At 37.7% G+C, this 12,763-nt stretch overlaps 1 protein-coding gene across 1 annotated transcript in view; it reads left to right on the plus strand.

Moving 5' to 3' along the window:
• Positions 1-766: 766 nt before the first annotated feature.
• ptprna (protein tyrosine phosphatase receptor type Na) overlaps positions 767-12,763 on the plus strand; it is a 29,364-nt gene continuing 17,367 nt past the window's right edge. Inside the window, exons 1-2 of the mRNA XM_034694729.1 lie at positions 767-1,375; positions 4,775-4,825. Of these exons, the coding sequence (XP_034550620.1) occupies positions 1,300-1,375; positions 4,775-4,825 (127 nt within the window). The 5' untranslated portion in view covers positions 767-1,299. The remainder of the gene's footprint in view (positions 1,376-4,774; positions 4,826-12,763) is intronic.

A 12,763-nucleotide genomic window follows, 5' to 3' on the forward strand; every position in this document is an offset into this window, starting at 1 on the left:
GTGTGTTTATTTGGCACATAAAACATACGTACATTGGTCTACGAACTGAGCCCTGCGGTCGTCTTATTCAGGGCCGGCCCGTGGCATAGGCAGTATAGGCAAATGCTAGGGGCGTCGGCCATCCATAGGGGGCGCCGCTTAATGAGTGAGGAGGAAAATTTGAAGATAATAGGAAAAATAGTATTGTTTTATCTCATTTAATTTGGGATTAAATTGCGGAATGATGCCAGTAAACATTTAAAAGCTTGTGATTCACTTTTGGTTTTAAAAATAATGGTTTGCAAATCAGTTTTTGAAGTCTATAAGTGTTCATGATTTACTTTTTTTTGTTTTTTTGCTGTTGTTTTCCTTAAACTTTGGAAGCTGTTAGATTAATTAGATAGAAAATGTAGGCTAGGCTTAAATAAGCATTTTGCTACTGCCTTCCAGTCATCACTTAATACGTTACTGTTGCTTTGTTTAAAGTGTCTGCACTGTGAAAATTATTGTGTTATATAATGACTGAATAAATAAATTCTACTACTATTACATTATTCATTTTGAAATTGTATTATTATCTTCATGCTAAATATCAGTGTTATTGCCATTTTATTAATGCTCTTTTAGAGGTAATTTTTATTTTAAAACAAAGGAAACCTTTAAAACATGAAGCTGGATGTAAGTTGTCTTTCAGTGTATTTGTGATGTGATAGTTGGAGTTGGTTACAATACAAGGGGCACCAGTTGAAATCTTGCCTAGGGCACCAAGTCTGTTAGAGCCGGCTCTGGTCTTATTCACCTACCTGTACACATCTTCCAGTTGTCGGATAGGTCAGAACCATTCGTCGTTTTGTGTGCATGCTCGCGCGTACATGAACAGCCTGATGACGTATGTGGATTAAAAACCTGGCGCTTTAATTCATTCATCTCCCCTGTGTGTTTCAACACCGTCATGACGTCACACCAGGTCGGCTCCTTGCCCCCCCTGTTGGTTCTCCACATTGATCGAGCCTATACGCTATTTCCTGCAGATCTGATGTCGTGGGTCGATACTACGCTGCGTGCAGCTCACAGCCCATAACCCTCCCCTTCTCCTCCTCTCCATCCCCACGCCCCGTCTGTTCCCACTGAATGAAGAATTAGTTTTTCTTTTCAACCATTTATTTCTCATTTTTTGTCACACTGGCTCACATTGGTAGCAATGTGAGCTGAGAACGCTGCTGCTCGTGTTCAAAAAAGAATCATAATGGAGATTTAAGCGAAACGAAAAGAAGAACCAAAGCATCAGTCTCCTCCTGCATCTCTTCCGCCACTGGGATCATGATCCACCTCAAACCATGGCGAGTCCTGCTCCTTTTAACCATGCTGTGTCAACCAGCGATGTCAGACAAATACGGTAAGATGATGATGGTGGTGAAGACACTGATGATGGCATTGTTATCAGAAGTCATGTTATGTTCCTGTTGGTCTGGTATTCCCGCAGGTACATGATGTTTCCAACTAATGACTTTCAGTGATCTCATCCGGATACTTTATCCGCCGTGGCATCGCTATTATGGGCTGTGTTATAGTGCTGAATTTAAAAATACATCGCCTTAGTGTGTGTGATTTTGTCAAATCAAAAGTAAATGATCCAACATATAGCCTATAGATGGACTGTGAGGGTAAATAATGGATGTTTATGAGATGAAACAGAGGGGGAGAAGATATGGAGGATGCAAAATGACAGTGTAGATAAAAACTAGAGAGCCTGTTTTATTCATTAATCTACAGAGCATAGGGAAATAACAGAATAATGACTCAAGCCTAATTATACAGCGTCAGTGACATTTGATTTTTAGTTACTCATATTGAAAATGGCAGCAGCAGCGGTTTCAACTGGACCCTTTCTCATTAACTTTTGCAAAAGACAGTGAAATTCAATTACTTTGCAAGACTGATGCATTTAATGAGCATAATTAGAAATCAATAAGGATGCAACAAGTGCATTGATATTTCCTCTGTCCCTTTAGACTTGCACCAAAAAGATGGCTGCTTTTTTCTTGGTTGTTTCTTCACAGACTAATCTACATATAAATGGATGTATCTGGCATGTGTAGATATTTGTGAAGTAAGCAGTGCACTCAGTGAGTAATTCAGGCTGAGATTAAGAAAGGCCAAGTGTTACTGTCTGTCTCTGGTTGACTCTAATGAACATGGGCGAGCTGGATTTTATTCAGAGTACTTTCCGCCCCCATTATTTCCCTTCCACCCTTGGGTCATTTGAATATTTCCAAGCATGTTTTCACTTCTATTATTATTTAAGTGTTATCGTTTATGTAGCAGCAAAATGTGATGCTTCATCAACAACTTTTAAAGAAAAAATTATAGAATCAAAGTGTGCTTTCCATACTACAAAACATCTTAAACAACCAAGTAACTGTGCACACAAGATTCTGATAGAATAGTTTTTCTGCACAGACTGATCACTCACCATCCAGTGACCAATGTGAAATCATCCTAAAAAGATTCATCACTGAACACTTGCATGCTTATAGTGTGATTGCCATTCTGCAAAGATTTCAGCACCATGGAGAGAAATCAGTAACCCCTGATGAGTCCTTCTGCCCATTCATCCATTGACACGTCTTTGCTTCTAGCTCCGTTCTTTCACACGATCATCCATCTCTATTTCTGAGCAGCGATCCATCTGAACGTCAGACTGTCAGTTCACACACACACACACACATACACACGCACGCACACACACACACACACGCACACACGCACGCACACACACACACACAAAGTATGATGATCATGTCAAAGCTGTCGTCTCTGCTGCTAGTCGTTCCTTAATGGCGGATGTCCTGTTGCTATGACAAACACTGTGTGATAGGTCAGGTTTCCTCTTAATTTGCTCATCATAATTCTGAAATTCAGATGAGCCTCATTGCAGCAACCCATGCCAGAATAAACATTTTAAACAAAGATAATTGGAAATGTAAAGTAATCAATTGTGCTCTTTGCTTAAGCTTCATGTTGTTTGTTTCCCAACACTCCCAGATGTCCTTCCTCAGACCACCAATCAGTGTTGGATGACTAGGAATGACATTTACACACAGTGTCTTCTTGAATAATGTGAATGTCAGTGCCTGTCGATATGTGATACAACCAAACAGAAACCTCTTGGCTAGGTTCCACTTACCAGTAAACAGTTAGATTTTAGACCAGGTTATTTACCATGAAGTGAAATTCTTAATCTTTTTACGTGTCCAATTCAGAATATATTCTCAGCTTTAACGCTTTAAATGAAACAAAATGTGTGTGTTTACAGAGTGTGCTTCTCCACAAAGAAGTTAGATATGAGTCACTCAAACCTCTGTCAGGAACCTGCGTCACTTCATTTAAAATAGCTATAAATCGTTCTTGTGCAAGTTTGTGATCAGGAAATCATTCTGCCGGCAACTCACCCACTATCTTTTGATTTTCAATTGGTTAATTACTGAGATAACATATAATATATGTCACATCATCACACACATTCACAAACAGATTTTGTATCATTCATTTATTTTAGTTTTTTTCTTTACCAGCGAAAAACAAAGCTACACTGCCTCCCATCTGCTCTTGTACACACTGTTATACACCCTAAGGCCTTACATGAAAGAACCAGTGAAACAGCAGTGAATTAAATACAGAGCAATGACTTAAAATATTTATGGAATCACTGTTTTCCTTTAACTAGTTGACAAGCTGGAAAAACACACCTCATGTCCACATAATTTAGATCATCATAATTGCCAAATTTTATTAATAATAATAATAATAATAATAATAATAATAATAATAATAATAATTCATCGGATTTATATAGTGCTTTTCTTAATACTCAAAGTCGCTTTACATGAAATAAAAGTAAATATAAAACAGGTAAATAAAACAGAACAAGGACAGAGGTGGGACGGGTTTAGAGGTCATGTGTTGTATGCTTTTTTGAACAGGTAGGTCTTGAGGTGGTTTTTGAATGATTGAAGTGAGTCAGAGTTGCGGATGTGTGGAGGGAGAGAGTTCCAGAGAGTCGGGGCAACGATGGCTCTTGGACTTGGTGATAGATGGTGATAATTTTAATAATAAGTGTCTCCTTTTATATTATTTAAGTGTGTATTCTTTTTGTATAGTGCATGTATACCTCTATGTACTTTAGAGATAAGATTTGTATTTATCCTTCTATCTTTTATATTCTATAGAGCTGACTTCTGGTGCAACACACACAAATTCGAATGTACTTGTACTGTCCGGTACCTGTGAATGTATCCGTTCTCTTCTCTTCTATTTCGTTCTATTGTATTTCAGTCATGCTTTTCAAAGATGTTTAATTAATAGCTGCTGTTCTAACTTGTGATGCATGTTGGCAATGCCATAGAAAAAAAAAACTGCCCAAATGAAATTCCCATAATTTCTTTGCTTCAAGCCTTTCAGAAATTACAGGTATGATGCTGATGACTGACGCCACTCAGGCTGGGGGGGCTGTAAAAATGTCCTTGAGCGATTATATAAAAGTATTATGAACTGTTATTGCAGTTGAGGTGGGCTTTCACAGTGACTGCAGTGAAATATAAAAGACTTGTGTTTTTTTGCAGCCGCTGTTCAGAACATTTGAAGCTAATGACCATGAGTAATCTAGGGTTAGGCTCACCTTGTTTTGCTCTCATTTCAGCCTCTTCAAATGTGAATTAAATCAGTGGTTGGCATGGAAATGACTGTGAAAGACTTCACTCTGAGTACCTGTTGGTCTTTTGTCTTTAAACCTCAGGTTGCCTGTTTGAGAGAAAGCTGTGCACGAGGGATCAGTTCTGCTCGGATGGTGAGTAAAGCACACACACACACACGCACACACACACACACACACACACACACACATAAACAAGCAAACATAACTTGCCCGTAAACTGTTAAGCCAGGCCTTTTCTGCATCCTTTCTTCACTCTACACTCTATTGAATAATTAACCCTGCAGCAAGAACACACACACACACACAAACATGCTGACACAAACAATGTCTATAAAAATATACAAACACACGTCACAGATTTTTCCTCTCTTATCCCCATGTGTATCTCTCTCTCCCTCTCTCGTCACCTGCCCCTTTTGCATTCCCCATCTACGTCTAAGCACCTCCCCCCTCCACAGTCTCCATGGTAACACTGACATCACAGTGAGGTCGACACCCCCACAGTTGTTGTGCTAATACAGCGATGAGTCACTGACACACGCTTACGCACTTGTCTGTGAAAACTGCACTTACGCACACGTTCAGTCGTTGGACAGAATATAGAATGGGTGAGCATGCTTGCAGACCCAGAGGACTGAATTTATGCCCATCAGAGGGTCTGAGGCTGAAACAGCGGAGAGAATATACTGTTTGAAGTCTGATTGAAATGAGCCCTTTCTTTCTCTGACTCCATGCCTCTTTTTAAATGCAAACTGAGCTGTAAATAATCTGTCTTATTGAGTCACCAACAAATACTAATTGGCCTAATTTGCATCTTGTGGAGGGAAAAACTACAACGCCGAACACAGTACGACTGCTGCAGTTTCCATGTCCTACATAAAGAATAAGCAGACAGTGTTGTAACTAATTGACAGGTCACATAGGTGCTGGAAAACTTGAGACTAGTGGGAGCAACTATGAAATAAATACAAAATATTCAGAGTCTTTGTGGTCTTAATTAACTTCAGTAACCACCATCATATCAAAATGTTTAAATCATCTGTCCATGTTCATTATCCTACAATTGAAACAGGAATGATGCATGCTACACTGTAATCTTTATATAAAGAAATTATTTTACTTGATGATTTGACTAAAATAGTTTAATTCTGATAGAATCCTTGCTTTAACCCTCCTGTTATGTTGCGGGTCAAACTGACCCTTTTAAAGTCTATTTTAGGCATTATATGCATTCCAAACCAGCTAAATGCAGCATAAAAACTGGGTAGCATGTGACAGAAGATGAGTCATTTTAATCTATGAACATGACTTCATAAAAAAAAAAAATAATGATACAATTTAAAATTAAATTAAAAAAAAATCCATGTCATGTAAAACTATTGTATTTATATTTAGGGCTTTCCCATGTACATTAAAAAAAGTTTTAACATGAATTTTAATGAAAACGAGTGAGTTATCATCTTTGAACCATGATCTATGAGAATTAAAGAACACCAATGGACCAAATCTGGATTTAAATGGTTAGCAATGGAGTTAAAAACTAGATTTTTTTTCCCAGGTCAAATTGACCCAGGAACATTATTGCTGTTCCAGAGAAACGAACATAACAGGAGGGTTAAGTTATATCTCTGATCAGTCTCAACATTATGGCACCTGCCTAATATTATTATGTAGCCCCCCCTCTAGTCAAACCGTGACCTCTGATGGTGTACAGTGGTATCTGGCACCAAGACGTTAGTAGGAGATCTTTCAAGTCCTGCTAGTTGTTAGATGTGGGGCATCCATAGATTAGCATTCTCTTTATCAGCAGTTTGAGCTTCAGTAGCTCTTCGGATGGTTTGTAACACATATCCCGCCCCTCGTCCATCAGAGAGCCTCAGCAGCCCATCCGCACACAAACCCATATTTCCTGATTCCAACAAGAGTTGGGTACTTAGTTTTCACTCCTGTCTAACATACTGAATCTCATCAACTGACAGGTGTCATTGTAACAAGGTTATCATTGTAACTCCCTTCACCTGCCAGTGGTCAACCTTTATGGCTAATCAGTGTTTGACAAAAGCATGAAATGCTAGTTGCTTTTTATCATTTTGACATGGTTAATTGAAGACAAGCTATTGTTATAGATTATAACATCCCTTAGTCTAAGCGCTTTATTTTCTGTCGCATTCTCATTTGCAGAAAAAGAAGACATTTAAACAAACTTTAAAATGAGATTTAGTTTTGTGAATTTTACTTTGTTAGTCCTCATTTTTCTCAGGTTGACATCATGTGTATTATGTGATATAACAATTATTAAAACACTGAGTATTCAACTTAGTTTACAGAAGGGAACTGTTTGACAATGTGCACTCTGCCAGCAGGGTTACAGATGATTCAAGTTTGCAGAGTGATGTTGTTTACGACAGCTAAGTGATGCATCACAGTTGTGTTGAGTTGTATCACAGTCTAGACAGACATTAAATCTGTACTAGATTCACAGTAGCAGTGGCCTCCCGTGCTCATGCTGTATCCACATCCCAAAGGTTGTTTGGTGAAGTAAATTAAGCATTAAGCCAAGTGTTAGATTGTTAACCATCTTTGGAAAAGCTGCAGCATAACAAGAGTTTATATATGAGTTATGTCTGATTATGTAGAGTGATTTGAGTCAGATCAGAGCCATATATAGAGGGAAAATATATTATAGCTTAGCTTAAACAAATAAAGTAGGATATAATCAATAACTATGAATATTTGAGAATAACTTAAGATAAAAAATCAGAATCCATACGGTGTTAAATGTTTCTAAGATACTGATGACAGTGATCATCCAGTAGCATCTTGCAGTGTTTGTTACTCGGCACACTTACACACTTTGATGCCTAATGATTTATGCTCACTGCACAGCACAGCCTTCTCTCACTGCAGCAAACCCCCAGACTTCTTCCAGTTAAAGTTACTTTCTTTCTGCAGGGCAGTTGTCTGCCACCAGTGATACACAAGATTGATTGTGCCCGATGTGTTTTGCCGTGCCATATAGAATGCACAGCATCTTTTCGTTAGTCTCAGCATTTGTTGATCTGCACTGTATCTGTGTGTGAGACAGGCTGTGCTGCTGGCTGTTATTGCGTTGGTTGTATGCCAGGTAGATTGGAAGTTTTCCCCCTGTTTTCAGCCTCAGAGACAGCCAGAAGTGGAGTTCTTGTTATTTGCTCTTGTCCAGTTTGTGTTGCTGTGTAGGCTCTTTTCTTATCTTTCTCAAGGGCCAGCTGTGCAGTATAATCTGAGGATGCAGTATTCATACATAGACCATGGTCATGTTGATGTTGTAGTTGTAGAGTATGTGCAGTCTCTTTGAGTGTGATGTATGTGGTCAGTTGCACAAGGTCACATACTATCACCCTAGGTCTCTGTGAGCAGGTGAAGCACCCTGGACTTGTCAAGCAGCTGCTCCTTGAGGTGCTGACCATGTGAATTACAGGTGCATGTACAACATTTAACATGACAGTCAACAAAGGAATACAGCCAGGGTTTTTTCAGAAAGAGTTGCATTCAACTAGGTATTTTTGGATGTGGAGGCCAGAATAGTTCAGGTTATGGACACTTCAAAGAATTTACGACATAACTGTTGGAGCTATTTACATTGTTTCATATTTTTTATTATTTTTACTTTAATCAATTGATTTATTTATTGTTATGTAATTAACTTTGATGCCATAGTGGTATTAGTATATTTCGTTTCTCACTTTTATGGGTTGATAGTTTTGCACCGGGTGATGTCTATATATATGGGTAGGTAAGATAGGAGGGGCAGACACCGGGGATGATGAATGGTTTTTTACCAGGATATTTGAAAGAGATGCTACCTTTTGTTTGAGCAAAGCTTTTTGTTATACAATAAACCACCAAAAGACTGAATACTTGACTGGACATTGACACTTTTTTGGACACGTTGTAAGATCCACTCTCCCCGTGCCCCGTGGCCGGGTTTTGATTTGAGATTTAAGTTTTGCAAGTTGACCAAGTCAAATAGCCAGTACAATAACTACTTGTTGAAGAGAATGTCAGGACTATTTTAGTTTGTTTTCATGCATTGTACAATTCAAACGTAAAGCTGTCCATAAAATCAGTTCTCCAGAAAAAGCTATTTCCATCCAGATCTTCACTACATTTCTATGATCTCTCATTTTATATACAGACAGGTTAGTAGACATTTATTTTAAACATGAACAAAAAACTTAAACACAGCAACCACTTTCAGCTCAGGAATCAATTGACAACATACAGCCAATCAGAACAGAGTATCCAACCCTCCCAGGGCATATTGTTGTCAAGTCAAACTGTAAAAATAAAATAAATAACAGTAGAAAAAATAAACTAATTATAATTAACTAGGCTTTAATATATTAAAATGACTATAATACAATCTACAACTTTATCCTAGGTGAGTTTATAAAAATAAGTATCTACAGTATTTAGTAAGACTAAAACTAAAAACTATATATATATATATAATATTTATAACACACATGATACGTGATTAATTATTAAATACTTGGCCTATTTCATATGATTTAATACTTTTGACAGACCTCCTGATTGTTGAGTTGGTTTATTAATTATATTAATTGTGGTAAAAAAGCAATGATAGGCAGTTGTTTAAGTTAAATTCAATTGAATTGGATGCTGTTTTGTGGTTTTCTTGCTCTGTGCTTATGTTGCATTTGCATATGTTTGATGCAGGTATTACTTTTGTTTTGTTTTTTTCCCCCTTTATTTTAAGGTTTTTCACCTGATTAGAGTGAAAAATGTTTCTGAAAAAACTCTGACATGAAAGATTTCAAATAAAAGGAGGAAAATAAGATACATGTTGGGCTAATTTGAGCGGAGTCCAGTCACCTTTGGTCTGATTGTCTGTCCTTACAAGTTGGGACACTGCATCAAAATTAAATAACTTGACAATTGTGTTCTAAACACTGTACCATCTCTTGATTTTGACCTTAATACTCTAGGATTGTAGACATCACTATAATACAAACTAAAAGATATTCAATCAATTTCTACTGTATTACTGTTTACATGATTGCATACATATTAAAGACGTACTGCTTCAGAGGTGTTATCAGGAATAAATTGACACCCTGCAGCGAATCAGAACCAAGTATTCACCCAGGACGTGATGATTTGAGCTGTAAAAGTTTTAGCGTGTCTTTTATTTATTTATTATTTATTTATGATTTAAAAGGACCATGCATATTAATTAACACTTCTGTAAATATGCCAGATCTGCCAAAAGGCTAGTTGGCATCCGTTGTCCTTTGCCAGATGTTAAAAAGGCTCCCTAAAAAGATCAAGATTAAACAAAGATAAAATAGAGTAAAACAAGATCAGAATAAGAAGGTAGAGGAGAAACCAAAACACAAACAAACAAGTAAAAAGAGAAGAAAAGAAAAGTACAAATAGCACCATACAATTAAAAATGACTAAAAGCTACATAAGGACATGATATGACAGTCTTTGAGAAAGTGTCCATGGACATAAAATACATGGAGCAAGACAACCAGGAAGCAGCAATGAGGAAATGTTAAAGAAGACACATGCAGACACAGCAGTCTTGAATTCAACATACAACTCTAGGGTTGTCGACACCACAAATATGTCTACTATTAATTCACTTTATTTCTGTTTACATGCCTCAATTGATGCAAAACAGACATATCCTTCCAGGGCTTAGACAACCTCCACCTACCGTAGAGAATAATAGTCTAATGCTTTACGTGACAGTCAGTTTGGCACTTATTTAACTGGAGCAATTTTTTCAAATCGTATTATTTTAACAAAACAAAACATTCCTCTCACAGAACAGATTTCCCCTGTTCAATGCTGAACACTGCTATACTTTATATCCCCTGTACAAATATGATATCCACAGAAATAACCCAAGCTCCAGAAATAGTCCCAATCCAATCAAGCCATGCAGTTTGCTGCCTCCTCTCCATTCATCTATCATTTCTCTTCCATCCCTCTGTGTCTCTCTTCTCTCTGCCATCACTCGGTGCTCCGCCAGGAATAACAGCCACTGTATTTCTTCTATGCTAGTGAAATGCAATGCCAGAGCACAATATCCTGTGTCATATCATATCACTGGCATTGAGGATTTGTAATTTGTTTAGGGTTTTATGTTTTTTTTGCTGACTGAAAGTATGTATGAAAAGCTGTGTCTCTTCCCTGTGTGTTCAGTAGAGGAAATATGTGCATGTTTGGATTTATAGCTGCATTTCTTTATCTATTTAGCAAATGTCAGACTAAAGATTAACATGAACAACAATAACAAAAGACATTTAAAGTGAGTGGCCTCAGAAGTTAAGGCAAACAAGTCCATTTACATTCTCCTCTGTGAGCGATAAAAGGAAAAGCGTCACTGTTCATTGTTCCTGACTCTATAAACCATTAATCCTCTTTAATCTGTTCAGTATAGCCATGCACAGTTTCACCAGTTTTAGCTGGGAAGAGAAAGACAGTGATGACTCATCAGTGCGCTGGATAATGCAAAGTCTGCTCTGCTTCATCTTTATTCCAAACACACCGCAGTCCAACAGTCTTTCACTTTTGAAAGGCCTTTGTTTATTGATCATCAGCCATACAATCTCTGTGAGGTTTGTGATTTCAGCTGCTCTTTATTTGAAATATTGTCATAGCCACAGTGTTTGGTGCACAGCTTATCCCCTCTGCTAGACCCCCCTGTTTTTCAAGTTTTTATTAAAGCAAAAGCAACTAAAGTATCATTTCTTAAATGACTTCAATTCGATCCATGCCTTTGTGCAGTCATACAGGCATACATTAAGTACTAACTCTAGCTTAAAATGATGCATCAGCTTCTTTTCCCATATGAGTTGATGCATGAAATTGTGTGGGCAGAGGTTGACATATTGTGCAGAAGAAGCACTTTTTTTTTTACTGCAGGTGATCAAAACGGATCAATCTGTAAAAGCAATATAAGAATAGTTCAAAGAAAAAATACTGAGGTTATCATCTACATCTGCCTGACGATGGCAGAGCCCTGTCAGAAGAAATTTGACAGCCAATCAAAGTGTGTGGGCTGATCTTCAAAACTATGAGTCACTGCTGCTGCTGGCTGGTATGGTGTGGGTTAACATGAGAAAGACGGCTAACACAAAGCACAGCACTGTACCTCAAGGGCAGCTTCACTGAAATGTTTGTATTGAAATTGACATAAAGACGATGAGAACTTCCATTGATGCATTGTTATGTTATCTGTCATTGAGTTGTCATAATAGAAAAAGCAGTGATGTTACTACAAGAACCATCAATGGCTTTGTTGAATTTTAGTGTCTCAATTAGCTCTGACAGCATGATAGTGAAACCAAGACCCTGACACAAAGGCAGCTCAATGAAATTCCACCGTGATTAACTTTATCATCACAGTTTTTCTCAGTCGCTTTGGTACATTTCTCAGATCAGAACTGAAATTCTCAAAACTACTTGATCAATCTTCACATCATTGCGTCACTTGTGCACATCAAAGAAGCAGTTTCTCATTCCTTTGAACAAGTTGCAAATGCTTTGGTACATCCATGCAAATGATTATGTACAATTCTCTGCTGTTTTCCTACATTATCAAGTGCTTATGTCATGTTGATAAAAATGTATTATAATGGGTCTTTGTTGAATAGTTTAACCCTCCACAACTTTTAGGCATTAGTTCATCGCATAAGCCTTCACATGCAAAATGGTTGAACATGTCAGAATATGTCAGTCATATTTCTGTACATTTCCATTACACTTTTTTTCTTAATCTGTCCTGAAATGGTAAATTGCTCCCCGGTGAATCTTGTGTGAAATGTGTGAAGCATTAGATCAACCAGTTTTCTGAAATAGCTCAAAGGTGCATCTCATGAACCATCAACTGGCAAGTATATATATAGCCGGAGCACAACACAATGTTACAATGTCTGACAATGGAAGGACAAGGAATTGGACTGGGTCAACAGCCAGAGAGAAGAAGAAGAGGAAGAGGAGTGAGGCTGAGTGGTGGAGGAGTTGGGAGGCAACAAATTAAAGTACAAACAG

The sequence above is a fragment of the Notolabrus celidotus genome, chromosome 10, assembly GCF_009762535.1.
Source record: "Notolabrus celidotus isolate fNotCel1 chromosome 10, fNotCel1.pri, whole genome shotgun sequence".
In the NCBI taxonomy this organism is placed as follows: domain Eukaryota; kingdom Metazoa; phylum Chordata; class Actinopteri; order Labriformes; family Labridae; genus Notolabrus; species Notolabrus celidotus.